The sequence below is a fragment of the Felis catus genome, chromosome B4 (genome assembly GCF_018350175.1).
Source record: "Felis catus isolate Fca126 chromosome B4, F.catus_Fca126_mat1.0, whole genome shotgun sequence".
Taxonomy (NCBI): domain Eukaryota; kingdom Metazoa; phylum Chordata; class Mammalia; order Carnivora; family Felidae; genus Felis; species Felis catus.
In genome coordinates this window covers 75,753,580-75,781,333 of record NC_058374.1, presented here as the reverse complement: position 1 = coordinate 75,781,333, position 27,754 = coordinate 75,753,580, and the positions used below count along the sequence as shown (strand labels likewise).

Genomic DNA, 27,754 nt, shown 5'->3' with positions numbered 1-27,754 from the left:
CTGTAACCTAACCTTTAGTTTGTCTCCCTGTAAAATGGGGCTAATCTATCTCACAGATTTTTATTTTATTTTTTTTGTAAAAACGCTTTTCCACAAACGGTCCAGTATTTGTTACTGCAGTTGCTTGTGATAATTAAGCGCTATTGATATCTAAGGAAGCCCTTAAATTCCTTCGTCGTAAGCCACGATAGTCTAGTAAAACCAACATATTCCAGGAAGACTGCATGGCGAGAGAACCTTTCGCTGGAAGCAAACCCACGGAAAACTCTTTCTCCCACAAACTCAGATGTTTGGCGAACCACATTGCCCAGCAGACCCCGCGGCCGGGGTTGGCCTTCGCGCGGTGCGTTATGGGATTAGTAGTTCCCAGGCCTTTAATGTCTGCCCGCGCCGCCAGGTACCAGGAACTCACCTTCCCAGCATGCCGCGCGGCCGCGGATGCATCTCGGCGACCAGGAAACGGGAAAGATGGCGACTGTTCGGCGACGTTGAGGCCGCGTTGGGCGGTTCAGACTCAGAGTGGTGAGTCCCGAACGATGGAGGCGGTTCCCAGGAGCTTGCAGAGAGGGCAAGAGTGGGGGCACGGCGATGGCCCCTGTCCCCGGGACGAGGCGGGGAAGAATGCCTCAGGGTAGGGGCATGAGCCCAGAGAGCTCTGGCGGGCTGGAGTGAAGGGGCGCGGGCCCCAGGGCGGAGTGTTGACTCCTGGAGACACAGGCCAGGTCCCTGGACGATCTTACGGGCCAGACCTTTGCCCATGAGCATAGCACCTGTGATACCCTCCATCCGACTTTATTCCTTCATGTTTTGAGTAAGCCTTGCTCCAGCCAAACTGGAACTCTGGCTTTTCTCCCAGAACCAGTCATGCTTTCCCGCCTCTGCGCCTCCTGTATTATTTCTTTTGCTAGGAATGACTTTTCCGCACCCTCAATTACACATCTTCAAATTCTACCTATACTTAAATGCTCAAGAGCCACTTCCTCTACAGATCTTTCCAAATCTTCTTTGCAAATGAAAGGAAACTTCTTTGAATTCCTATAATACTTCATCTGAGCCTTCATCTTGGTAAGTGCCACATACCCTCTATTGTTCTGTAACCTTTTTTTGGACAGGATCTTCCTAATTTCCTTTTGTAATTCAATACGGAGTCTAGCATGGTGCTTTGCATATAGTAGATGCTTGATAAATACTTAATTGGATGAAAAAGAAAATCTGCCCCTACTCTACAAGAACTGAGGAACTCAAAGACCTGGAGGTTTGCAAGGAAGGCTGCTGAGAAGCGATGAGTAGGGTGGGCCTGGTTATCTGGCCCTTGTGATAAGTAGAACCTGTAATAAAAGTTGTCTATATTGTTTCCTTATCCTCACTTCTCATTCTCTTCTAAACTCACTCCACTCAGGCTTCTACTTCCTCCATGCCATCCGAACAGCTCTTGTCAAGGTCACCAATCATCTCCATTTTTCCAAACACAAGGGTCACTCTATCTCCTAGCCTTTTTCCACTGGCACAGTTAATCACTCCCTCCGTGAAACACACTTTTGGCTTCTGTGATGTCATCCTTAACTTTTTTTCCTCTTTCTTAATGCTGTTGCTTTTTTCCAGTCTTCTTCTCTGGCTCCTTTGCCTGACCTCTAAATGTTACAGTGCTCCAGAGCTCAATCCTGGTTCTCTTTTATTTCTTTCTTTAACTATAGTGCCTATTTAGGTAATACTATTTAGTGTCTCATAGCTTTAAAAGCCATGTATACAGTGATGACTCAAATTTTTGTCTCCAGGTTCTTCTGAGTTCCAGAATTGCATTTTCAAAATGAAACTTTTGATTTTCTCTTAAATCTCTTCCTTCCCCAGTCACTGCTGGTCACTAATGGCATCGTGAACCATTAGGTCAGTCACACCATAAATTTAGGAGCTATCTTTGTGTCTCCTCTTTTCCTTTCTCCCTTCATCAGTAAGTCCTGTCTGCTTTGCCTCCAAGTATATCCTGAAGCTCACTACTTTCCATCTCCATTGCCACTTTCCTAGGACAAGCGACTGTCATCTGTTGCCTAGACTGCTGGTTCTGTTTCTACTCTTGCCTCCCTATTATTTTCTTTCAAGTCACCAAATTCTTTAAAAATGTAAAATTAGATCACATCACTTCCTGTTTAACACCCTTTAAGGTTCCTGTTGTTGTTAGGTTGAAATCCAGGTTCCTTTACCCGGGCCCAAAACACATTTCCACGATCTGATTCCAGCCTATCTCCCTGAACTCACCTTAAATCAGTCTTTCCCCTGGGTCACTGTCACTCAGCCACATAAGTCTGTTTTTAATTGGCAAATATGCTGCGCTAGTTCTTACCCCAATGCCTTAGTACTCGTTGAACTTTCTACCCCGTAAGATCTTTTCCCTGATCTTTGCAGCCTCTCTCTTTCCCATCATTCAAGTCTCAGCTTACATGTTACCTAAAACACTCTTTCCTGAGCCCTCTCTCACTTGTTCCTACCTCTCCCCATCATATCCACCCTGTTTTATTCTGTCTATTACTTCTCATTACTATTTGAAATTCTCTTATTCTGCCCATTATGCGCTTCATTGGAATTTCAGTGTTATGAGATCAGAGACTTTGTTTTGTTTACTGCTATATCTCTAGCAGGTAGAACAGTTTCTGGTGCTTAGTGAATATTTGCTGAGAGAATGAGTGATGTTCAGAGAAGATACCTCTCTTCTGGGTTGTTTTCTTAGGGTTCTGAGTAGAAGAGACATAAGTATAATTGCATTATGTACTGCTATAGAACATTTAGTCATTTCTCAGACAATTGTGAGATAAGATGAAAGTGCGACTTGTTCATTTTTCTTTTCTTTACACATTCTCCTTTCTTAAAGGCATATGGCAGGAAATTACATGAAAGGGAGATTGTACGTGAAAGTCTGGGGAACTGATATTCCAACGGAACCATTTGGGGGTAAAATAAGTTCTGAGAAATGTATCCTGAGTGTTAGGAATGGATGATGATGATAGTGATGGGGTAGAGGTGGATTCAGACTTACTGTCATTTTAGCTCCTGGCTGAGGTGGATTTTGTAGTTAGAAGGACAGTTGACAGTGTGACATGGTGTTCAGTGTCCCCCCAGGCAGGAGGGGAATGGAACAAATTCCTGCTCAAACCTTTCATAGGACTGGGTAGTGGTCAAGGCTCTATGAGAATCTGAGTAGGGAATGTCAGTCAGCAGTCTGTGACCTTTATTTTTTGGTACCTACCTTTCTTCCTTTTCTGAAATAATTGTAGATTCACAGTTAGTTGCAAAAACAAAAAACAAAAAACAAAAACAATACATAGAGGTTCTGTGTACCCTTTACCAAAGTTTTTCCCATGGTATAATGAGAAGTACATTTCTTTTAATCTGAGTGAAAGTGAGTTTGTTTCTCCATTTAAATTTAAGTTCTCCATTTAAATTTAAGTTCTCTTTTCTCCACTTACAATTTAAGATTGTAATCCCAAATCTCAAAGTTAACTCTTTTTCCTCTTTTGAGTTTTCTTTATGAGCTCAAGGGAACTTACCTCCCTTAGCCATTTATGCGTTGACTGATCCCAGTGGGCTGGCAGACTGCTAAGATAAGCGATACAGGATGTTTCCAGAGGTAGCTAGTATACTATGCATTCACTAACATTTCTTTTCATACTCTTACAGTCTAATTATAAAAATAAGATAACATCCGTTATATACTTTTAGAAATGAACGTATATGTATACAAAAAGGGATCACAGAGGGATGGTATAGTATAACAAATAAGAATGGGTCTCTGGAGCCAGAGTGCCTGGCACTCTGTCACCTACCACCTGTGTGTCCTCAGGCAAGTTACTTTATATACCTGAGCTTCCATTCTCTCATCTATAAAGTAGGCATTCCAGTATATCTACCTCATAGGGTTGTTTTGTGATTATATAAACAGTTTAGAGTAGTACAGAGTACATAATAAGGATTTCTCTTATCCATGACAGATGGCAGGAGAGCTGGCTGACAAAAAGGACCGTGATGCATCACCTTCCAAGGAGGAAAGAAAGCGATCTCGGACTCCTGACAGAGAACGGGATAGAGACCGGGACCGGAAGTCTTCCCCATCCAAAGACAGGAAGCGGCATCGTTCAAGGGATAGGCGTCGAGGAGGTAGCCGTTCTCGCTCCCGGTCCCGTTCCAAGTCTACAGAAAGGTAAAGTAACTTTGTATGTCTATATGGGAAGGGAGAGTACATTTCACACTTCTTCATTCTTGGTTCCTCTGATGCCTGCACTATTAGGCCACTAGTCTTTCACATATTTCTCTACACCTAGTGACCCAGCAGCTCTTAAAAGTTAAGAGGGAACTTGTAGGATAAAGGTCCAAGTGATCGAGGAAGATAGTTTCTCTGTTCACATAGACTATGGCCTGTCATTCCATTAATGCTTAGCAGTACAACTCCGATCTAGACGACTTTCTTAGAATCCCCTCATAGCTTCTCCTAGAGACACATTCCCCGATTTATAAAATGCTGCTTTGTGGAGAAAAGTGCATGAGAGGGACACCTGGGTGGCTCAGTCGGTCAAGCGTCCGACTTTGGCTCAGGTCATGATCTCATGGTTCGTGGGTTCAAGCCCCGCATTGGGCTCTGCTGACAGCTTGGAGCCTGCTTCAGATTGTGTCTTTCTCTCTGCCCCTCCTCCTCTTCTGCTTGCTGTCTCTCAAAAATAAGTAAATAAACATTTAAAAAAAAAAAAAAGATCATGAGAACCTTCTTAGGACTGCAGCGAACCTGGATACTCTGGAAATCTCACATGATTTCTTAAATTTGCCGTCTTTAGAGAGCGAAGGCACAAAGAACGAGAACGGGATAAGGAGCGTGATCGGAATAAGAAGGACCGAGACCGGGATAAGGATGGGCACCGACGGGACAAGGACCGGAAACGATCCAGGTACCTGAGGGAATGGGAGCGGGCCTTAGGAGAAAGCCTTCCTCTCTGCCTCTGAGCTGGCGCAGGCCCATAGCGAAGTCAGTTGTTGTGGTAGTTACTGCAGAGCTGTCATTTTTAGAAAGCACGTATCCTTAGAAACTATAACCAGTTACTGAAGCTGCAACAGTTTGAGGGTCAGTTTGTTCTTAAAAGTTAGAAATTAGTTGGAGAGGGTTACCAGCCTACAAAACAGTCCCTTAGTTCCATTGGACCATTCAGGTGTCCACCCAAGATAAACAACATGTATTTCTTGGGATAGCTTAATGCCCCAGTATCTTGACCTCTTTCCTCTGGAAACTCTGTATGCAAAGTTTTTATTAGGCTCTGAGTATGCAGGTTAGGATTCAGGGCAAAGAACACAATTCCCATAGCAAATACGGGGGTGGGGGTGTTTGAGACCTCTTGTAGATTGGGCTTGTAATAGTTGTGGGGAAAGGATCTCTGCACAGGTAGGAAGGAAGCAGGGGGAGGGAACACACAGAACAGTACCCAGAAAGGGTGGATGGTGGGAGACCTTGTGGACGAAATTCATTGTGTATTATAAATGAAGCGGGATTCTTTTTTTCTGATGCGCACCTGCTATTTGGAAGAGAGATTTTTGCCCTCAGTAGTGAAGGCAATCTTGTGAGAAGAGATTAGTCTTGGAAAGGGAGATTCAGGTAGAATGGGGCCAAGACAGGCCCATCATTAGGTTTCAGAGCAGGCAGAGTGACCAGGCCTGCAAAGGGAGCTTCAGGGCGTGATGGATGGCCATAAGCCAGTCTTGTTGAGTCATGGGAAAACTTCTATCCTCTCCGTGGCTCAGCCTGGATGAGGGCAAGATAGCGATATGGATCTTTCCCGTTTCTTTTCCTTACAGTTTATCTCCTGGCCGAGGAAAAGATTTTAAATCTCGGAAAGACAGAGACTCTAAGAAGGATGAAGATGATGAACATGGTGATAAGAAACCTAAGGTAAAGGAGAGGAAGGATTTCTCTCATCTTCCTCTTCAGTTCAAGTTCTACATTATAAATCTTCAAAGGGAGAGAGCCTTTATGGACTGAAGTCCTATTTTTTTTTATCTTTAGGCTCAGCCATTATCCCTGGAGGAACTTCTGGCCAAGAAGAAGGCTGAGGAAGAAGCTGAGGCTAAGGTGAGAACTCGAGGGTCTGTGTTAGCTGGTCGGGCTGCTATAATAGAACGTTGCAGGCTGAGTGACATAAACAACAGAAATTAATTTTGTCACAGTTCTCGAGGCTAGAAGCTGGGATCAAGGTGTCAGTAGGGTGGTTTTCTTCTGAGGCCTCTCTCCTTGGCTCGTGGGTAGACGTCTTCTGTGTCCTCACATGATCTTCCCTCTGTGCGGACATGCCCCTGGTGTCTCTCTGTGCCCAGGTTTTCTCTTACAAGAGAGGAATGGTTTAGGGTCCACTCAAAGAACTTCATTTTACCTTATCACCTCTTTTATTTATTTATTTATTTATTTATTTATTTATTTATTATAAAATTTTTTTTAATGCTTATTTATTATTGAGAGACAGAGCGTAAGCAGGGGAGGGGCAGAGAGAGAGGGAGACACAGAATCGGAAGCAGGCTCCAGGCTCTGATCTGTCAGCATAGAGCCGACCCAGAGCTCGAACCCACAAACCGCAAGATCATGACCTGAGCCGAAGTCGGATGCTTAACTGACTGAGCCACCCAGGCGCCCCTACCTTAATCACCTCTTTAAAGGTTCTATCCAAATACAGTCATATTCTGAGGTACTGGGAGTTAGGGCTTCGACATATAAATTTTGAGGGGGACACAGTTCAGGCCATAGCGGGATCCTAGACCTATCTGTATTTTCCTGAAGAGGTGTAATGCCTGAGCAAATATTGTCGGGCCCTCTGCTGTCTCCTTCTCAATGATGTGATCATACCCTGCTCCTAGATCCTTTGTTTACAGTTCCAATCTATTTTGTAGCCCAAGTTCCTCTCCAAAGCGGAACGAGAGGCTGAAGCCCTAAAGCGACGACAGCAGGAGGTGGAGGAGCGACAGAGGATGCTCGAAGAAGAGCGCAAGAAAAGGAAACAGTTCCAAGACTTGGGCAGGAAAATGTTGGGTTCGTTTTCCTCCCCTGTGGAGCCCTTAGAAGGAGTAGGAGAGGATGGGTTGGAATTGTAGTGTCACTCAGGAGAGCCAGAAACCTGTTTGCTCTGGAGTTTGGAAGAGGGAGGGCTGGGGGAGTTGATGAGCATCAACTCTGGGTTACGTCTCCATTTCCCTTGTATTGCAAATCTCCCCCTTCTCATTTGATGTCTGTCGTCCAGATCCTGTCCGTGCCCTCTTTTGTCTTGCACTGAGTTCTTCTGCAGCTTTGCTTTCCTTGGTCTGCAGAAGACCCTCAGGAACGGGAACGTCGGGAACGCAGGGAGAGGATGGAGCGGGAGACCAATGGAAATGAGGATGAGGAAGGGCGACAGAAGATCCGGGAAGAGAAGGATAAGAGCAAGGAACTGCATGCCATTAAGGTGCAGGCCTTGGTTCTGTGCTCATTTCCCCCGCCACACACAAGAATGAGATTTAGTCATTTGGCCATTCCGATCTCTGCATGTGAGATCTGGGTGGGCCTGGAGCTTCATGGGCTTTGCATTCCGTCCCTGGGCAGGAGCGTTATCTGGGTGGTATCAAGAAGCGGCGCCGAACAAGGCATCTCAATGACCGCAAGTTTGTCTTTGAGTGGGACGCATCGGAGGACACGTCCATCGACTACAACCCCCTGTGAGTGGCTTCAGGCCTGTGTGCTAGGTCTTTTAAGGCAGTTCCTGGAAACAACTGGTGCTACAGAAAGAGCAGTAAGATTCTGGGGTGGGGAAATCGGTGAGCGCATAGTCAGCCAGCTCTCTGGGTGAGGAAAGACCCCAGTTACGAAGGTGTACGTATTGGTTCATGTCAGTAGTCCGCCCTTCCCTCCTGCTGCTATAACAAACCCCTGTCTCCACCTCAGATACAAGGAACGGCACCAGGTGCAGTTGTTGGGGCGAGGCTTCATTGCAGGCATTGACCTGAAGCAGCAGAAACGAGAGCAGTCACGTTTCTACGGAGACCTGATGGAGAAGAGGCGGACGCTGGAAGAAAAGGAGCAGGAGGAGTGAGTGGCAGGGCTGGGGGTGGTTGGGCAGAGCCCAGAACCTACAGAGAGGAGCTGGAGGAAGGATACTGATCCCACTTGTTCCTCACGTCCCGCTCCAGGGCCAGACTCCGCAAGCTCCGTAAGAAGGAAGCCAAGCAGCGCTGGGATGATCGGCACTGGTCCCAGAAGAAGTTAGATGAGATGACGGACCGGGACTGGCGGATCTTCCGAGAGGACTACAGCATCACCACCAAAGGTGGCAAGATCCCCAATCCCATCCGGTCCTGGAAAGACTCTTCTCTGCCCCCGCACATCTTGGAGGTCATCGATAAGTGCGGGTACAAGGTAAGGAGGGACAGCTTGGCCCAGAAGACCTGATGTGTTCCCATGTTCTAGGGGATACACACTTAATTTGGGAACAGAGAGCTTTGTTCCTTTGTTCGTCTGTTTTGTTCCTCTTCTGCCAGGGAGCACTAAGGTGATGCTCTCACTTTCTGGTGGAAGTATTGGCCTTTGGTGACTGTGTTTCCTCACTGTGAACTGCTGTCCTCCTCTTGTGCTGGCCCACGTGCCCACTCTGTCAGCAGTGGCTTGGGTAGCCGGACTCCGTCTGTACCCATTATTGTCTCTGGGTCACTGCAGGAACCAACACCTATCCAGCGTCAAGCAATTCCCATTGGGCTACAGAATCGTGACATCATTGGTGTGGCTGAGACCGGCAGTGGCAAGACAGCAGCCTTCCTCATCCCATTGCTCGTCTGGATCACCACTCTCCCCAAAATTGACAGGTGGGGTCGGCAGGTCCCAGTTGGGGTGGGTTTGGCTGGGTGGGAAAGGTCACAGTGGCAACTGAGCGTTTGGTTTTCTTTTTAAGTCTACAGTCAGAAGCCCCCTTCTTTAGTCTGGGTCAGATACTAGGGAATAATTGGATCACGGTATCAAAGAGGTGTATGATTTTGTTGGCAAGGACCACTCCCTGAAGAACTTGGCTGCCCTGGAGTCTCTGATTTTTAAATGAGATCTTTGCATCCTTTTCCCACCACCCTCCCCATCTCCATAGCTGCCCTTAAGAGTGACTTTGTCTTGCTCCTGTTTGTGGTTGGATAAGAACGAAAGCTCACGGAACTGTGGGATGCCCCGTTTACCACAGGATCGAAGAGTCAGACCAAGGCCCTTATGCCATCATCCTGGCCCCCACTCGTGAGTTGGCTCAGCAGATTGAGGAAGAGACCATCAAGTTTGGGAAGCCACTGGGCATCCGCACTGTGGCTGTCATTGGCGGCATCTCCAGAGAGGACCAGGGCTTCAGGCTGCGCATGGGCTGTGAGGTTCGTTCACCTAGCAGGGAGCCAGCCCACTGTTTGAGGGTTCTCAGTTTGGGGGCCGTGTCTCTGGTTTCTGCCATAGACGTACAGTAAAGTGAAGAAAAGGACTGGTTTATATATATGTGCTGTTACTTGTCGAGAACTTAAGAACCAGGTATCGTACTGTGCGCATCATTAATTTTACCAACAACCAAATGAGAGAGAGAGGTGGTGGACCTCCGTTGTGCAGGTGAAGCTGAGGCTCAGGTCACTAACTTGCCCACAGTCACAGCTGGCAATGAGCAGAGCTGAGACTCATACCACAGCCTTTGTTGTCACTCACGCTGCCAGACCATGTCAGTGACTTCACGTATTGGCTCCTCAAGGTAGAGGAAGAGAGCTTTCGGTAAGAAATTTGATGGAGGAATTGAGTCTTTTGCAACTTCCTGGCATACTCCCTTTGTATAATTCTCTCCATGGTTTCCCTTAGTCTCTCTTCCATCTAAGAAAGTTCCTGATTTTGCCTCTTCTGTTTGACTCCTGAGCCTTACTCAGAGACCCTGTTCACGCCTTAAAAAAATCCAAGGTGGCAACAAGCGATTCTGTGCCAGTTCTTAGGAACCTTTGCCGTCAGTCATAACTGCAGGTTGGGGTCCAAGTTCCTTAGCATTGGAGGTCTGTTGTCTGAGCGGGTGGATAGTTCACAGGAGGGAGAAGAAAGGGGTACGTGCTGCGGCTGCATATGTTTCCACTGTGCCCTCCAGATTGTGATAGCTACCCCAGGACGTCTGATTGATGTACTGGAGAACCGTTACCTTGTGCTGAGCCGCTGTACCTATGTGGTTCTGGATGAGGCAGATAGGATGATTGACATGGGCTTTGAGCCAGATGTCCAGAAGATCCTGGAGCACATGCCTGTCAGCAACCAGAAGCCGGACACGGATGAAGCTGAGGACCCTGAGAAGATGTTGGCCAACTTTGAGTCAGGAAAACATAAGTACCGCCAAGTAAGGCCGCTTCCCTAAGCTGGGAACAAGGGGCAAGTTGCCAAACCTGCTCTGAGGCCCTTCTTGCCCTGGGGGGGGCCCACGGTACATTTACCAGCATGTCCTCTGACAGTCCTGGCAGCGGAGCCATTATTGGCTTTGCCCTCGAACATGGTTCCAAGGCATCATGCTACTCCCCACCATGGGTGCCAGCAAATGCTCTCAGCCCTTCGTGTCATCATAAGATACAAAATACCTTGGTGAGCAGGTAGTGAGGAAAGAAGTGGGAAAGCAAAGGACACGATTTCCTATGGCTGTTAAAGCCTACTCCATGGCTCGTTTTAGGTTCTTTAGCCCAGGCTACACTTCCTGTGGTGATGGAGGATATGGCGGTGCCTGCCTGGGCCCAGGGCTGAGCTTCTTGTTTTCACAGACAGTCATGTTCACGGCCACCATGCCCCCAGCGGTGGAGCGTCTGGCCCGGAGCTATCTGCGGCGACCTGCTGTGGTGTACATTGGCTCTGCAGGCAAGCCTCATGAACGTGTGGAACAGAAGGTCTTCCTCATGTCAGAGTCGGAAAAGAGGTATGGGGGCGGCTGAGCCTGGCAAAACATGATGGAGAAGGCGCTTTTTTCTGTATGCGGGATGATGGAGGGTGAATGTTCTGCCGTTCTAAAGAGCTGCGGTTTGCTTGTTCGGGACGCCATGGGATTGAAGGTCCTGGAATTGGTGTTGGTAGATCAGAGCGTGCGTCTCAAAGGTCCGCCTCTCATTCTTCTCCTCTGCCTCTTCTCCCCAGGAAAAAGCTGCTGGCAATCTTGGAACAAGGCTTTGATCCACCCATTATCATTTTTGTCAACCAGAAGAAGGGCTGCGATGTTTTGGCCAAATCTCTGGAGAAGATGGGGGTATGTCTGGCGAGAGAGAGCCAAGTCCGCTCTCTTTGGTGGGACTTTCTGAAAATAGAGGGCCCCTCTGAGGCTCCTCCTGTCAGTTCTGTCCCATTCTTTAACCTAGGGTTCAAGTCAGGGCCAGAGGGAAAAGGGTGGTGTGACAGGGATGAGGGAACTGGGTCTGTTGTGTGATCCCCTGTCTAGTCTTCCTCCAAGGGGGCCGGGCCAGGGACAGGTTTTGAGACACACATCCTGGCCAGACAGGAGGCTGTAGAATAGTAGATCAGAGTTCTTTGTGTTTATAGATGTATGAGAAAGTGGGTGGTGCATCACGAGGGACATGGGGGATTGGTGTCCTTTACTCTTGCTACTGGTGTTTCAAGGGTCCTTAAATGTCTTGGTCCCTGCTTGCCGCCCTCATCTCAGCCTCATTCTCTCTTTGATGACTTCCCGTCTGTCTGGCTCCGCGCCACCTGCCCCCCAGTCGCTTTACCGTTAGTACTACCACTTTATTTTTACTCTCTTTCCCCTCTCACCCCAGGGCTTTACCTTTGACCTCACTCTGTCTGCCCCTGCCGCACCACACCCTGTTCTCTCCCGTCCCTTTCTTCAGCTCACCTGTTCTCTGCTTGCTTCCAGTAGCACTCGTTCTCTCCCCCTCCTCCTTCCGCGTCTGCCCTGCTGCTCTGCAGCCCTCCCTCACGGTCTCCACTCCCTTCTGTGTCTTTCCATGACCCCACTGCTCTCTTCTCACCTTGCCATTGTTCCAACAGTACAATGCTTGCACGCTGCATGGTGGAAAAGGCCAGGAGCAGCGAGAGTTTGCACTGTCCAACCTCAAGGCTGGGGCCAAGGATATTTTGGTGGCTACAGACGTGGCGGGTCGTGGTATCGACATCCAAGATGTGTCTATGGTTGTCAACTATGATATGGCCAAAAACATTGAAGGTAAGTGCGGGCGGAAGCAGCTTCCATCCAGGTAAAGGGGGCCTCCTTGTCTCATTCCACTTGAAGCCGGAGGCTCTTGCTGCCATTCCTCACAGCTTCAAGTCTGGGATTGCTTGTCCCGGTGGGAAGAGCTCTGCTTTTTATCTCCCATGGGTTTTGTCCCAGCACCCAGGACAGCTCTGTCTCCGGGGTGTGGGCCGCTTTCAGTCTGGGTGTGGCAGGTTGATCCCCATCGTTAGTGGTGGAGAGGGCACTGTGGGCGCCGCGGGGGTCAGGCCGCGGGGTGGGGGGCGGCGGGGTATTGACTGCCCTCGGAGGTGTGTTGGGGTGGGGGGCGCCTTTAGAAGTGAGGCCCGGTACCCTCGGTGGCACTCCTCCCCTTCCCCAGATTACATCCACCGCATTGGTCGCACGGGACGAGCTGGCAAGAGCGGTGTGGCCATCACCTTCCTCACCAAAGAGGACTCCGCTGTGTTCTATGAGCTGAAGCAAGCCATCCTGGAGAGCCCGGTGTCCTCCTGCCCCCCAGAGCTAGCCAACCACCCAGATGCCCAGCACAAGCCTGGCACCATCCTCACCAAGAAGCGCCGGGAAGAGACCATCTTTGCCTGACACGGCACTCTTGCCGTCAGTTTAAGGGCATGTTCTGAAGCCTTTTCTTCGGGACCCTTACGTCTCTTTCCAGGTCCTCACTCTTATGGGGCCTTAGGAAACAATCAGACTCCTCGGCCCAAACCCTCAGGTCTGAAGGCCCGAGCGTGGGGCTGCAGAAGGAGAGGAAACTGCTATAGGCGGCAGGGAGAACAAAGGACACAGATTCTGGCCTGGCTCTGCCCCTCTGGAGGGCTTTGGGATTGCACTGGGCCATCAGCTCTTGCCAGTCGTGGGGGCAGCCGGTTGGCACTGCCTCACAGACTGAACAAAAACCTGGCCGCCACGACGGTACCTCTTCGGCTCGGACTTGACTGCAGAAGCTGCAGCAGTGTCATTGCCCTAGGTGACCCCAGGGGATCTGGCACTGTGAGGATTATGGACCTTGGACTCTGTCATTTTGACAGCCGTTTGCCCTTTTGGATTATAAAACCAGTTGAGAGCCTTGTTTAGAGCTGTGCGCGGCCCCTGTGCCAAGGGGTGCTGTGCACTCTGGGCATCCCTCACCCAGGGAATTTTTTTAGTAGCTGTGGGGACAGGGTGAGCTGGCTGTGTCCATCTTGAAGTCACTGAGTGAAATTTCTGTTTTTTATTCTCTGAGAAGATGAGTTTGTATGTTCTGAGAATAAACACATGAAGATGAAGGCTGTGTCTGATTCCAGCTACAGGCATCTCCTGGGTTTTCCCTGCTGCCACGGGAGATAGGAGGACAGCACTGGGCGGCGCGGTGGGCTGACTTGGGAGATGAAAGAAAATCGCATCCAGAGAAGCTCCTGGGGCCTCAGCTGAGAGCCTGAATCTACAGGCGGCCAGTTGAGGGGAGATGGAAGGGCTGCAGGGTCGGAGTGCATCTTGCCTGCCTGCTGTAGCCTCCCTTAACTTGTAGTCCTGCCTGCCCGCGCGCCCTCTGGGGAGATTTGCACAAGGGTGACAGTGGAGAGCGGTTGTGCCACACCGGCAGGTGGGGCCCAGTTGTGGCCTGTTGTGGTGTGCCAGCGGCTGGATGGCACTCAGTCTTCAGCAGCTTTGCTGGTGGCTCCCTGGTGGCTGAGCCCGCTGCTCACGAGAGGGGTGGAGACGGGAACTAGGGGCATTAAAGAGCGATGAGCCGGGGGCCCACGGAGCGAGGCTGTGGGGAGGGGGCTGCAGAGCTGGGCAAGCGCCTGGAGTTCAAATTACAAATACTCTTGGGTCTTTTCGACCCGAGGCAGGGACGGTGTAAGGCTGTGACTAAGCCTTTTCTTCCTCACCTCCCGGAATAGGTCCCTTCTGTGCTGCTGAATGTTTTCCTCCTGGTACCTGGGCACGAGGGGGCTGCCCAGGAGTGCAGTCCTTCCCGCAGCTCTGTCCTCGTGCCCTTCCCACTCAGCGGGTCCTTTGTGAGAGAAAGGAGGCCGGGATACTTCTCTCTTCTAGACTTGGCCTGCGCCGTGAGGAACCTGGCCACCTGAGCCGGCAGACACAGAACAGGAGCCTGAAGGACTGTGCATGGTGTTTATTAGAGATGACAGTGAGGTGGGGGGTCTTGTGGAACATGCTCTGTAGGTCACACGTTAGAGCCATAAGGCAAGGGTAGTCGGGTAGACAGGGCCGCTGGGGGCTGTCCACTGTGTCCTCTCTCTCCCCACCTAACCCTAACTTAACAAGCAGCAGCTATGAATCAGCAAATAAAGTCGGGGCCACGTTCCCCAGGAGGCATGAGGGCCAAGAACAGAAATGACAGGAGGCAAGAGCAAAAAATGAGTGGGGCGAGGAGGCCCCTGTAGCTGTTCCATACGTCCTCTGCTATACACACTCTCCCTTCCCAACCCCCCAGTCCAGGTTGGCTCCTGTCTGCCATTCGGGGTGACCGTGTTCCTGGTCTCTGGTCCCGTCACATGTTGAGAAGCTTTCCCGACAGGCGAGGAGAACCCTTCCCTGCAGGAGCTTCGGCTGTGAGGCCTCTGGCCCCGGCCTAGCCTGCCTGCTGCTCCAGCCTTGTGTCTGGATGCCCCACTCCAGCTGATGGACGGGAGTACCACCCTGTCGGGCTCTGATTGTCTCACTTCTAATGTGTGGCAGCGAGGCGAGCGGAGGACCTCGGACCCCAAGCACAACCCCTGAGTGCCTCGACTGTCGGGACTTGGGCCTGCTCAGGGGCCTCGTTTCTTCCTCATGCCATGCTGCCCACACCCACCCTCTTGTCACTCTGAGGGGGCATCCCTTCCCTGAGTCTGGCGGGAAGGCCCCTGCTAAGGGGATCCTGGCCTGAGGGCACTGCCGGTGGGGCAGCTTCTTGTGCAGGAGAGGAAGGTGCCGGGGGTGCAGCACACGCAGCTAGTACCTGGAATGGGAGCCTACGGGGGTCACTGTGCCCAGGAGGTAAGGGGGCTGGCTCCCTGCTTCTCCCAGAACCTTGGGACCACAGGCAGCCCTGGAGCTGGGGCCGGGCAGGGGGTTGTGGGGGCTGAGCCTAGTGCCAGCCTAACGCCAGTCTAACTCCAACCTGCCTGGAGTGGGCACCCCAGCCAGCTGTGCCTGTGCCTGCCAGGGTAGGGCGGCAGGAGGCTGTCAGTAGCTGTCCTTGGGCCAGGGCCGGTTGCGCTGCCAGTTCCGGTCATTGTGGTTGTGCTCCGAGTCCTGGGCTAGGAGCCGGTCTTGGGGGTCGTGCCCGTTAGCACTAGGCAGCCCCGAGGTGTGTTGGCGGTGAGGCTGGTACAGGTCCTGGTAGGCGTCCGCATAGTCCTCCTCCAGGTGGCGGGAGCTACGCTGCGAAGACCCTGTCCAGGCCTGGCGGGAGCTCTCGCTGGCCTCGTCTGAGGGCATCAAGCTGTCCCGCTCCAGCGGCGAGTGCTCCTCGCCGCGCTCCCCCAGCAGCTGCTGGTTCTGGGGGCAACAGGACAGCTCTAAGTAGGCAGGGCAGACCTCGCCTTGGCCTCCCTCCCACCTCTAACTGGGTGGGGGCCGTTCTGCCCCCTCGACTCTCAGCTCCTGGATACAAGAAACAGTGCAAGGAGGGAGGGAGAGGCATCTTCCACGTGAGACATGGAACACGGGAGCTTTTGACTCCTGCAAAATTCAGGCTCTGCTGTCAAGACAGACTAAGGTAAAGAGAGTGTTTCTTTTGAACCCAGAAAAGTAACCTCTGATTAGCCACCTCACTGATTTATTCCCTCTCTCATCAGGAAGTTCCTTCCCCCATCTGCCCTGGCTCTGTATAGCACAGCTGAGTTCTCCGATCCTTTGGCCTTCAAGCTGGAGGCCAAGGACAATCGCCTGGGCCAGGAGCAGGCAATACTTTGGCGGGTTCAGCCTGAGCACCTGTGCCCACTGCAAACGGGTACCTGAAGTCCGGGGATGGCACTGGGAGGGCCCAAAAGTCCAGGGCCGGGGGCTGGGTGGTGGGTGGCCCTCCAGTAAACCTCTAGGTATTCGGCCAGGTGCTCACACGCATCCTCCAGCTGGTTCTCATCCAGAATCACATCAAATGACTCCTGGGGAAGAGAGGGAGAGGGGGAACGTCGGCTGCCTCTTGGTAGCAGCACCCCCCCCACCCGTCTCCCTCACTCCCCTGCCCTGGAAAAGCTAGAGTGGGCACAGGAGTAGCTGACCCAGGCACTCACTGGTGGGCACTGAACCAGCTTGTCGTATGCCATCATCTGTACAGTCAGGTGCTTCATCTGTGACTTCCCCCGGGAGCGGATGAGACGCTGGAGGACCTGAGGAGGAAGGGCAGGGCTGGGCCTAGAGAGAACCCGGCATGTCCCCCACTTGTGCTACAGCATCAGCAGCAGGTGAGGATGATTCAGAAGGGGGCAGCAGGAAAAGGGAACTCAGGAGCCCTCGGGCAGGGATCAGGCAGAGGTGTACCGCGTTCTGGGAGGGCAGCCCCGTGGGCCTCCTCCATCGCCATTGAGGTACCTTTGGTGAGGATACTTTGACAAAAACGATGATGGGGGCCAAGGAGGTCTTGGCCAGCTGTGCCGGGTGGTTGATGGTGTCGGCATCCAGCACTACCAGCTGCAGAGATTTTGCCAGCTCGAATATGCGCTCGATCTCACTCTGTACTTCCGCTGCGGGAGGGGGCAAGTGGGCCATGACGCTCACCGCGGGGCTCCACCTACTTCTTAGTCCTGTGGGGGCCGTGGGAGCGCTCCGCGGTGGTGGACGGGAAGGAATCGGAGGGAGAGGGTATATTCATCAAGGTGCAGGCAAGCAGTGAAACGGAGAACCGGGGAAACTGGGGCGGTTCTTGCCAGTCCTGGGGCGGGTAGAGAAGCTGGGCAAGACTGCAGGTGCCGGGGAAGGGAGAGGCAGGGGAAAGGGTCTCACTAAGGCTTGAGTGGGTGGAGAAGCAGGAGACCGGGACTTCTCACCAATGCTGGAGCGTGCGGAGGAACGCTCAATGATGGTCCTCTTGCCAGGATTGTTGAGCACAGATCGCTTTGCCAGTGAGAGGTCAGCTGTGACGCGGGTGATGGAGATCCTGGGGTGGCGGTGGAGAATCACAGCCCACCTCTAAATTCCAAGCCTTAGGCTTCTCCTTACCCAGGTCCCACTGAGTTTCTCTTTAGAAAAGACCTTGCTACAGGCACCTGGAAGGAGATAATGATCTTCTCCCTGGTTCTCATGCCACCTGAGGCCAGAACAACTTACCTGCCATCAAATCTATGTTTGAGGAAGTCGAACAGAGCCTTCTGCATCATGTCCGTGACCTGGGTGGCAGGGGTGAGGGGAAAGGCATGGATTGACTGGGGCCCTCTTGCGCAGGGGCAGCTTCCCTAGGCATGGCCCTGGAGCCCGCCCCCTCCACACCCAGACCTGGTGGGGGTAGAACACCCCTCCCACTGTCCCTGTGGTCTTCCCACGGCAGGCTGGGTAGAGGCAACCCTTTGGGGTCAGGGGCCTTCTCTCACCTCATAACCTTTCAGAGAGGGTCCCACCAACACCACAGGCCGCATGGAGGGCACCACATCATAGGGGGGAACGTGTTCTGCCTGCAGAATGGACCCAAGGTCAGGCAAAGCCATGGCCCTGTCGCCTGCCCTATGCCTGACTGGTGCAGGGCAGATCCAGAAGTTCTGGGCTCCCTCCCCTCTCTGTTCTCTTGCCCTTCCAATAAGGACTGCCCAGAAACCTGTCCCCACAGCCATAAGCCATGAGCCCCCCCAGCCCAGGTCCCTTCCTTGACTCACCTGCTTTTGCTTCTGCTTGGCTTTTTGGAAAAGGAAATAAAAGATTAAAGTTGGTGAAGGGGGAAAAGCCCTGGGGCATGGTATTTATTCCCTTCCCCAAGGGAGACACTGGGTTTCTCCGAGCTCTTTTCGTCCCTCCACCAACCCCCTCCCACACAGCTCACCTGGGAACAAGCTCCCTTTCTCCCTGTGTCTTAGTTACCCACCTACCCAAGATGGGTGGGTTGGGGGGAGGCTACCTAGAGATGGCGGAGGGGAGCGTCGGTTGCCAATGTCACTCAGGCTGGAGGGGTTCCCAGATCTCCTGAGAGCAGAAAGGGAGGTCAATAAGCTTCTGTGTGGATGCATTTTCTACACATTATTTCACTGTCGTATACATTTCCTTACATCTTAACTAGCGAGGGAGGCGCATGTGTGTGACAGGTGTATTTATGCGTGTTGGCTTTCATATTTGTGCGGTGTTAATGCGTGCTGCAGGTAAAGTACATGTGTCTGGGGGTACGTTTATTGAGTCACAAACCCTGCTCTCACCTGGCCTTCTGCTCCTGCTTGAGCCGGATGCTCTCCAGGCGCTGGGGGCTGGGGATGAAGGCAATGTCCCCACCCTCTTTCACTAGCCTCCCGATCCACCAGTCATTGCTGTACTTCTGGGGGAAGGGGCGGTGAGAGGAGGCGCCCAGGCCTCAGTCCTGGCTCTTCAATGTGAAGGAGCCAAGGAGGCATTCAGAGAGCGGTCTGAGGAAGGCAGCACAAAAGGAGGAGGGCAGGAGAAGGTGCCAGAGGGAAGGGCAGCCAGGTTTGAGCCACCCAAGATTTCAGTGCAAGGCATCACCGATGTCACAGGTAACCTAAGAGGCAACTCATCTAACTGCTCACTTTACACGTATGGAGACTGAGGCCCAAGCCAGGTCTCAGAAGGATGGAGGCCCTGGGGACTGGGTTGTAGATACGAGGGGCGTATGGGTATGTGTTCTGGATAAGAGCTGAGGAGTCTGGGGACCTGTTTATAGACTAAGACTGAAGTAAGAGGCAGGGGAGCTAGGGCACGAGCAGGGGGATTAGGTGGCTCCTCTTTGGGGTTTGGGGTTGGTCACCTCTTTAATATGCAGAAAATCTTTGGCCTCAAAGTTGACTCCAGAGCCCTGGACTGGGCACTCCTCGTCCAGTACGCCACAGTAGCTGACATTGGTCCTCACAGCAAATGCCACAGGTTTGTGCTAGGGAATTTGGCCATCAGTGCAAATGAGGGGAGCCTCACAGCACCCCTTCTAGTTTCAATGCCCCATCAGTAGAGGGCGGAGGCCCCAACGGGACGCCCATGACACACACACTCTTTCACACTCATGAGCATCCTGCCCACTGACCCCTGGGGACTTAGGACCCAGCCCAAGTTTCCACCCAGCCCAGCCTAGCCTGCCAGCCCAAGTTGATACCTTGGCCCTTTCAAGCTGCTGCTGAGCCTGGCTCTCCACTTCCCGCCGGGCACTCTCCCGGTCCTCCTCCAGGGAGACGTCTGAGTCCAGAGATGGGCGGCTGGTATAGGAGTCGGCTGAACCCTGGCATGGGGGAGACGTTGTGACCGCTGGGCACTACAAGCATCCTCTAAATCCTACAGCAGAGGCTCCACTGACCCCAGCCTGTCCATGTCCGTGCTGGACCCCGGTGGTCCCTCTCATCTCCCTGAGAAGGGCCCCAGTGCCTCTGGGGCTGCAGGAAAGCCAGCCCAATCCATACGTGCTAAGATTGGGGCCCCTCCCCACAAGCCCATTAATACTGCGGCTCTGAACAGAGCCGTCACTTTCCTCCTTCCTCCCTTTCCTCTCCTCTACCCTGGCCTCTGGGGCAGAGTGAAGGGAGACGTACTGCAGATGATATATTGGAGATGATTCTGGATCTAGGAGACCCAGCCCTCTTGTTCACATCAGCCTGCAAAGCATCCTGGGCCTTATCCCTTTAAAATGCGTGGCAGCAGTACAGTCAGCTGGGAACAGTCAAGAGACACTGGTTGGCGTGGCACTCTCTCCTGGGTGTCAGGACAGAGCCATCTACCCCCTTCGATCTCCTCTCCCCAGGCCTCTCCCCAGGTGCCTACCCTTCCAGGGTGAAGAGGAAGACACGGTGCTGCCAACTCCTGGAAGTCACTTCCTCTCTCCCCACCCCCACTTTCTTTCCCCTTACACCTGCTGGGGCAACTGGCCAGGTGTGGGCAGCAAACAAGACAGACTGAGAAGGCAACACAAAGCTGTCTCCCTGGGCCCCAGTGAGGCTCAGCCACACCATCTGGCCTGTATCTCCCCAGCCCTTCCCCAAGGGGATATCAGCCCTGAAGGAAGGCGCTGTCATTGCCAGGCAACCCAGCGGAGGACCCTGGGGATGTAGGGACAGGGTCTCTAGTAACCTGAGCCGGGAGAGTCTCTGAGTCCTGCGAATAGGAAGGGGGTACGTTTGGAGGGTTGTAGAGCTCACCAAGAGGGAGATGCACAAATGAGGAAGGAAAGCTGGACCTTAGGACAGGAGGACAGAAGTCAGGATGTCTGGGTTTCCCTGTCAGACTAGGGGAAAGGGAATCTTTTGTTTTCTGTCTCAGTCTCCACTCTTTATGATCAGAGGCTTGAAGCGTCATTTCCATCAGTTCTGAAGTGCAGGTGGCAGAGATAAGGTAGGAGTCTGGCTAAGGGGTCCATGTGGGAGTGTGTGTGTGTGTGTGTGTGTGTGTGTGTGTGTAGGTTTTAGAATGTTCTCAGGCTGAGGAACATTCCTTCAAGCTCACTGTGCATGAGCACTTACAGAAGGCAGCAGAAGCCAGAGTCTCAGTGGGGAAGACAAACTCACGTACCACCCTGCCCCTCGGCCCCAGCCCCAGCATCGGCAAGAGGGCTGGTCAGCTTGATATCAGCCCGGAGCCTTGAGCCTAAGGAAACACAATGTCTGTGGTAGATGGAAGGCATGAAGAGAGCACAAAGGGAAAAAGTCTTTCATTTTATAGAGGAGTAGAGTCTGCCTGCTGTTCCCCATCTCTCTTGAGAACAAAATAAGGCTGGCTTGGCAGCAGGAGAAAGAGCGGCTGAGCCTCGGGAAGAACCTTTGTGCTGTCAACAGAGTGGGGGGGGGGGGACCTCCTTTCAGGGGTCTTAGGCACAGGAGACAGCTGTCTAATGCGAGCAGGGACCAATGGGAAAGGAGGGAAGAGGCAAGGCGGGATGACAACTCACTTTGATGAGTAGGTATCAGATGCCTTCTAGATGTCCAGGCCTGTGCAGGAAGAGGATTCTGACCTTTGCTCCACAGGCTCTTGGCCTAATTTAGTAATCTTAATGTCCCCACCTGGAGCATCTGGGTCACCTGGCCTCTCACCTCAGAATGGGAATCATAGGATCTTCCCCTAAATGTTTAAGGAGTTGTGCTCACGACGGAACCCCCTCTCCATTATTCCCAAGTCCTCCTTCGTGCCCTGGTATCACTTGGGAGGCCAGGGCTGCCCTGCCAAGGGTGCTCTGGGGTCTTGCCTCCCGCACCCCCTGTTATGCCAAAACAGCCAGAGGCCCAGTACTTTGGAGCTGCCAGGAGTTGGCACAGTGCCCTGGTGGTGCCCCCCTTGCCTGGTGAGTGTGTGGGCAGGCTGCAGCTCCACTCTTGCCTGGCACGGGGGAAGAAGAGGAGGGAGATGAGCCGGTGGATTTATTTAGAGCCTGATCTCCCTCCTACTGCTTCAGAGGGGGCCTCAGGGAGAGCAAGGAGCCAGGCAAGAGAAAGGGAAGCGGGGGGAGGGTGATCCAGGAACCAGAGAGGGGTGGGGAGCCAGCAAGGGGGTAGCAGGCTGCCCCCAACACATCCACATGTCAGTCTTCACCTTGCAACAGCCCTTGCCTTCTTGCCAGGGACGGGAAGAACCTTCTAGGGCCCTCCAGCCCCTCCGAGAGGTTCATTCTCAAGCTCACCTTGGCACCCTGGGCCATGCCAGCTGTCCCTTCAACTGTCAGAAAGAGGTGTCCACCAGAGCCTTGAAAATCATCTGCTCTAGCTGCAATGTAATTAGCCCCAGAGGCCCAATGGGGAATTGGGCCCAGCAGGAGCCCAGTCCCAGAAAAGGACTGAGAGCTGCCTATCCTGAGCCCTAGAACTCATGTATCGTGGGCCTGGCAGCAAGAGATGGGAGAAAACCCAAATACTCCCCCTTTGACCAGAGTGGTCTGCCCTCCACACCTATCGGGGACCCCTTCCAAGCCATCTAGTGGTCCTCTCCTAAGGAGACCTTCATGCAGCATGTTTCGGAGAAGGGACAGAGAAGCTGCTGCCCATCCTTGCCCCATCTTTCCAGGCACTCTCCCTGCTCTCTGAGCTCCGGGAATCACTGCCTAATGAGCTGATTTGTCTCAGTGGGTCAGGAGATAAAAGCAAAGAGGAGAATTAAATATTTATCAGTTGCCTGGTTCTCTGAGCAAAGAGCTTCCTCTCCATCCCCAGGCCCTCAGCCCCTCTGGCCTCACCTCTAGGCCCTCCATGCTGAGCAGGAGCTCAGGAAGCCCACTGCTCTGAGGACGCCCCAGCAGGAGGCGTGGAATGGATGGGGCTCAGTCAGCTGGCCCACCCATGTGCCAGGTGCCTAGTTTCCAGCCTGGGAGAGAAGCTGTGCTGCAGGCAGGGTGAGGAAATAAGGCAATGCTCAGGGATGGGCAGCAGAAGGGAGTAATGGAGGTCCTCAAGTTTATGATCCTTTTGAGGCTGGTACCTGATTCTCTGTTATCCCAGGCTCTCTAAATTTGTCCTTTACTTGAAGCATAGGTCTGAATTGTCCTCCTCCCCCAAAGCCTCAGCTTCTCCAGTAGCTGTTGTGTTCAGACCCAGTCAATCCTCCTTTGGGAACTCCAGACACTGCGTGTGCCCTCTCTACAGCCTCTATGCCCTCAGTCTCCAGCCCTTCCTCCCTCTACCCTTTGGTCCTGGGCTTCGGGGCCACCTGCTCGAGCCTTTCCCCCACACTACCCCCCGCCATGCGCACACCCGATACCCCTTGGTCTAGGACTGGAGTCCTGGGGAGCTTTGGGCATGGAAATTCATCTCCCCACTTTTCAGGAGCGCCCCCCCTACTGGCCCTGCCCCTCCACTGAGGCGTTTTTCAAAGTAATGAACGGGGGAAGGGTCCAAGGGAGAAGAGGAGTCACCCCAACTTCCCCACCCCCACCCTCACCGTGGGCACTCACCGCCTCCGAGTCCTCAAACCCGGGCACGTAGGAGTCGTCATACATGGGGGAGTCCGGGCTGGGGGGAGCGCGCGGCGCCGGGGGCGGGAGCAGCCCGGAGGCAGGGGCGAGGACAGCGGGCCGCGCCCGAGAGATGCCACCGAGCCCCGCAGCCCTGCGGGCGGCGGCGGAGAGCGCGAGAGCGCGAAGGAGAGAGCGAGCCGCGAAGACCAGCTGCTCGGAGCTCAAATCACCGCTCCCCCCACCCCACCCCCCCAAACCCTGCCGGTCCCACCCCGAGCGCGGCTGAGGAATCTGGCGCCGGCTCCTACAACAATAGTGCCCGCCCACCTGACCCCCTCCCCGGGAGCAGGCGGGGGCGGCGGCGGGGGGCGCCGGCCACCCGGGGAGCCCGAGACCGGGCCTGGAGAGGGTGGCCGGCCCGCAGCCGGGGAGAAGGTGGGTCCCCAAGCACCTATGGGGCAGAGGGGCCGCGGGGAGGAAGGGGAGGAGAGACTGCGGGCGGGGCGGATCTAGGCTGGGAGGAGGCGGGGCGAGGAGAGATGCGGAGACAGAGACGCTCAGCAACCCAGGAAATACTCCGCCGGGAAACAAAGGGCTGGAGCGGGGGAGGGGAGGGGGCGCGGAGATGGGACCCAAGCCGTGAAAGCCGAGGGCGCAGGTGGCTTAGAGGCCGGAGACAGAGAAAGGAGGGATCGAGGCAGAGAGAGAGAGGAAAGGGGGAGACAGGAAATTGGAGATACTGGGGGAGATCGGAGAGGCGGGGCGGGGGCTGGGGACGGGCGGCAGAAGGGGGAGGGGCCCCAGGTGAGAGGGCCGCGTGTCTAGGCCCTGGCGGCCCAGAGACTCCGAAAGAAACCTCCGCAGTGGTACTGGGGAGGAATGGGTTTGGCGAGCCCAAGCCAATGCGTGAAAGTAGCCCCTACCCCAGCAGGTGCTCGGGCTCCTCCCCTCCTCCCCGGCCCCCCGTGCTGGGACCCTGGAGCAAAGGGCCACGTCGCCCAACCCATGCAACTGGGGTTTTGGGTCCGACCGCCCCACACCTGTTGCGCGATTAGATTCCATCCTAGTCTGGCCAGGACTGGGGTGGGGGTGGGGGTTCCCTTGCTCGCCTCCTTGCCAAGGACTGTGCCATGCATTGCCAAGGCATCCGTGGGAACTGGGGGAGGGAGGAGCTGTTTTAGGTGAGCCTAAAGGGAGGGGGAGAGAAACTGGAGGGTGGAGGTACAGGGATTGGCGGGGCTGGAACAGAAGGTGGGATACCGGCCACACTGGGGTTGGGAGGGTTAAGGGCAAGACTACCGAGTCACTAGTGTAAGGCCAGATTCCCTCCTTAGAGAAAGGATGGGGGTGGGGTGGCCGGGATCCTGGTTGGAGCCACAGTACCACGCTGTACCAGTTTCCTTCCAAGGAGAACTGAGATGTGAGGTTAGAGACAGAGCAGCAGCCCTTATCTTGGATAAACTTCCCCAAAGATCCACCCATTGGAGCTCCCTCCTTTCTTCCATCTCCTGAGCAACATTATTCCTTTGAATTTTGATTGTCTACCTGCCCTAACTCCACCACGAGGGGGATGTGAGATTTAGAAAGAGGGTTACACTTGGAGCCTTTCTGGGCTCATTCCTTCTCCAGTCCCTGTTTCTCACACCCAGGAGGGTGAATCAGGAAATCTGTTCGTTGCTTTACCTTCCTGAGCTACAGGGGAGTCAGAAAACCAAAGCTGACCCAGTTTGACGAGATCTATGGGAGAAGCATTGCGCATGGGAGAGAGGAAGTCCACCTAACCCAACTGGCTTCCCCATTTATGTCAATTTTTCATGCTCCATTGACAAGAAAGAAGGAGAGAAGGGGCCTCATCTTAAGACTATCTTTAGCCTGCCTTTAGTCTGTCTGCCCCTGTGAGTGGTGCAGCCCAGCCCTGCTTAGCATCTTCCTGCGGCTGGATTTGGCAGACAACTTTGTTGGAGCCCTACAAGCTGGCCAGGCACTGCTGGGGGAGGCCGTCGGCTTTCACAGTTCTCTCCTGAGTCCAGCACCGTTTGGGGATTGGTTATACGCTGGATTCTCTGGTAGTGCCAGTTCCCAGACACTGTCTTTTCACTTCTGTGCCCCCTCTTTCTAGTTCCTCAGAACTCCTTGTCTCCTCCTCTTTTATTCTCTGCCTCTTCAGTTCCTTCTGTTTTTTCCAGAAGGGCAGAAAGGAGCCATGAGGTGTGAAAGAATAAGACTCTCAAGGCGCTCTCTCCTGGGTGATAATTCCAATGACGACAGCTGCTGGGGCATCTGCTTCTCTTCCCATCCCTGGATCTACTCTCCTGATCTCTCCTTTTGTGACTCTCTCCGCCACCAGGGGGTCCTGGGGATTGTAGTTACACAGCAGACCTGCCATCAGCGTCCCTCCTTCCTCACACACCTTGTTGTTTTCATCCCCATCTGGGACAATGGTGTCCAAGTCTGCTTCTGAAGCATGAGTTGCCGTGCCAACCACCCCCCCCCCCCCCGGAGACGGGTTCAAGCTTTCATACCTGGGCCCATCCCTTGGGTCTTACAGGAGCTTCAGAGCCGCACTCTTTCCCTTATCTCTGAGTCGTTACTCAATGCCCCCTTGCATCTCTTATCTCACCCACACCTGCCTGCTCCAGTTCTCATGCCAACTTCCTGTCCTGAAATAAGACATGTGCCTGTCAGTATCTACGTGGCCCCTAACCTCTTGTCTTTTCCAGGGCTGAGCATAAGAGGAGAGCTGAGGGCAAAAAACCCCCATCCCAACCCAACCCAAAACAAACAAACAAAAAACGGTTTCGAGGATTGGAGAAGAGGATTTCTGCTCTCCTCCCTTGTAGGAGAGAGCTGTTAGGCTGGTAGCTGCCTGGCACCCAAGGTATGGAAGCAGGACACCGGGGAGAAGCCTGAATAACCAAGTTTGGGAGTGGGAGTACTTGGGAGCCTCCGGAATACATTCCAGCTTCTCCTGTAAATGCACCAGGAAGCTGGCAGATCCTAATCCCTCTGCATTGAATGGGGAAACTGAGGCAGGAGCCAGTACCTCTGGGAAGTCCTTCTCCTCAGCAGTCTTTAAGATGGACCAAGCCCAAACCCCCAGCATTCTAGCTGCTAGGCCGCCCTCAGGGAGCCTGGAAAGGGGCACCAGGGGAGCTTGGTGAATCCCTCTCATCTCCGTCCTTTCATCTAGCTCCTTTTTTGGCTCCCCAGGCAGTCTTCCCCTCCCGTCCCAATCCCAGTGCTTAGAAGCTGCCAGCTCTGACTGCTCCCTCCTTTCTTGCCCGCCTCTTCCACCCTCAGCCTCACCTCCTCGATCTTCCTCCCTCCCCATCACTGCAGTCTCCCCCAAATGAGGGCCCTCCTCCTAGCTTGGAGTGGGGCTCTCCTCCCACCCACTGGGGAGGGGGCCCGCGTTTACCTCATTCAGCAGGAAGGTTGCACTGGAGTCAGAAAAAGACATAGACCGGGCTAGCGGTCTTTCCCCCTCCCCCGGGCCAGGGGCTCCGAGGCGGGAGCAGGACCCGGGCGCTGCTCTGCACACTGGCTCCCGCCTGCACGCCTGGCCTCGCCCCACGCCCGCCGGGCTCGCTGCCGGCTCGTGTCCCTCTCTCCGGGTTCCCTCCCCCTTTCCTCCTCCTTCCCTCCCTCTCCCTCCCTCTCCCTTCCTTTCTCGCCGCCTCTGTCACTCTCCCTCTCCAGTCACCTTTCAGTCCTGCTCTCTCCATTTCCGTCTCTTCTTCCTCCTCTCTACGGTCCCTGTTCTCTGTTTATCTGGGTGCCTCCCACTGTCCTTGCATCCCCACTTCTCGCCTCCCTTCTCCGCCTCCTCCTTCCTCCTCAACCCGGCCCCCCAGAAAAGGTAGGGACTCTGGAGCCCCCCACCGCCGCAGGCAGAAGGGGCTGCCCGGACCCCGGAGCTCTAGGCGGAAGGTTCTAGTCCCTCCCGGCCCCTGCTCCGTGCGCCGTAGGAAACCAGGCGCCGGCGCTCCCGGCGGCGGCGTCCACCCCGACCTCAGCAGGGGACAGGATCCAAGGGAGAAATGCTCGTGTGCGACTCACTAGCCCCCGCGGCAAGGCGCCCCCCTACCCCGGGGTCCGGGAAAGCCACGTCCAGCCACCCGTCCCCGGCCCAGACCCTGGGTGTCCAGCGCCCGCGGGAGTCTCTAAGGTCTCTCCTCTCTCCTGGGTTCCGGCGCCGCCGAACTCAGCCCGCGAAGGCTCAGGGCTAGGCGAGGCGGTTCCTCCCCGCCCGGCTGCAGCGCCCCCTAGGCTCGCTCGCGAGGTGGCCGCACACGCCCTCCAGGTGGCGGCACCCGCCGGGGGTCCTGTCTGTCGACCGGCTGCCGTCCGGCCCTCCCAGCAGGAGGCGCTGTCCAGGTCCGAGCGGAGGGGGCGCAGCTCAGAGCCAGACCCCCCCCCCCCAAGCCTAGGACGAACCCCTCTCCTTCTCCTCTTTCCAAGAACTGCGGTCCCACCTCCGCCCCCCACCCCCCAGTATGGGACTCCAGGCTGCACTCTATCTTCACCCCGTAGG

The 27,754-nt window shown here is 54.1% G+C and overlaps 2 protein-coding genes across 4 annotated transcripts; one reads left to right on the top strand and one right to left on the bottom strand.

Annotated features, from left to right (window-relative positions):
- The first annotated feature begins 383 nt into the window (after positions 1-383).
- Positions 384-13,486, top strand: DDX23 (DEAD-box helicase 23). Of its 2 annotated transcripts, XM_019834872.3 has the most exons (18): positions 446-522; positions 989-1,065; positions 3,981-4,189; positions 4,818-4,928; positions 5,827-5,920; positions 6,035-6,100; positions 6,910-7,048; positions 7,324-7,457; positions 7,595-7,707; positions 7,934-8,077; positions 8,179-8,404; positions 8,702-8,847; positions 9,210-9,387; positions 10,128-10,370; positions 10,783-10,934; positions 11,150-11,258; positions 12,017-12,191; positions 12,580-13,486. In XM_019834872.3, the coding sequence occupies exons 3-18, from the start codon at positions 3,981-3,983 to the stop codon at positions 12,801-12,803; spliced, it is 2,463 nt and encodes an 820-aa protein (XP_019690431.1). In that variant the 5' UTR covers positions 446-522; positions 989-1,065; the 3' UTR covers positions 12,804-13,486. The 2 variants fall into 2 exon arrangements, with proteins under 2 accessions (XP_003988675.1, XP_019690431.1); XM_003988626.5 differs by lacking the exon at positions 989-1,065 and having other exon boundaries at positions 384-522.
- Positions 13,487-14,322: 836 nt separating this feature from the next.
- Positions 14,323-26,788, bottom strand: CACNB3 (calcium voltage-gated channel auxiliary subunit beta 3). Of its 2 annotated transcripts, none has more exons than XM_003988623.4 (13): positions 26,639-26,788; positions 19,450-19,572; positions 19,111-19,233; positions 18,548-18,663; positions 18,256-18,320; positions 18,017-18,036; positions 17,738-17,818; positions 17,478-17,536; positions 17,198-17,307; positions 16,743-16,894; positions 16,445-16,540; positions 16,166-16,315; positions 14,323-15,707 (listed from the first exon to the last, which is right to left on the bottom strand). In XM_003988623.4, exons 1-13 carry the CDS (start codon positions 26,678-26,680, stop codon positions 15,393-15,395), a joined length of 1,452 nt encoding a protein of 483 aa, XP_003988672.1. In that variant the 5' UTR covers positions 26,681-26,788; the 3' UTR covers positions 14,323-15,392. The 2 variants fall into 2 exon arrangements, with proteins under 2 accessions (XP_003988672.1, XP_003988671.1); XM_003988622.5 differs by lacking the exon at positions 26,639-26,788 and adding an exon at positions 23,218-23,962.
- Positions 26,789-27,754: the final 966 nt, after the last annotated feature.

Coding starts and splice junctions, on each gene's coding strand:
- DDX23 (XM_003988626.5), top strand. CDS start 3,981: ATGGCAGGAGAGCTGGCTGACAAAAAGGACCGTGATGCATCACCTTCC. Junction 7,049..7,323: donor CTTGGGCAGGAAAATGTTGG/GTTCGTTTTCCT, acceptor CTTGGTCTGCAG/AAGACCCTCAGGAACGGGAA. Junction 7,458..7,594: donor AGGAACTGCATGCCATTAAG/GTGCAGGCCTTG, acceptor GTCCCTGGGCAG/GAGCGTTATCTGGGTGGTAT.
- CACNB3 (XM_003988622.5), bottom strand. CDS start 23,262: ATGTATGACGACTCCTACGTGCCCGGGTTTGAGGACTCGGAGGCG. Junction 19,573..23,217: donor GGTTTGAGGACTCGGAGGCG/GTGAGTGCCCAC, acceptor CCCCCATGCCAG/GGTTCAGCCGACTCCTATAC. Junction 17,537..17,737: donor CCTCTCTGAAAGGTTATGAG/GTGAGAGAAGGC, acceptor CCTGCCACCCAG/GTCACGGACATGATGCAGAA.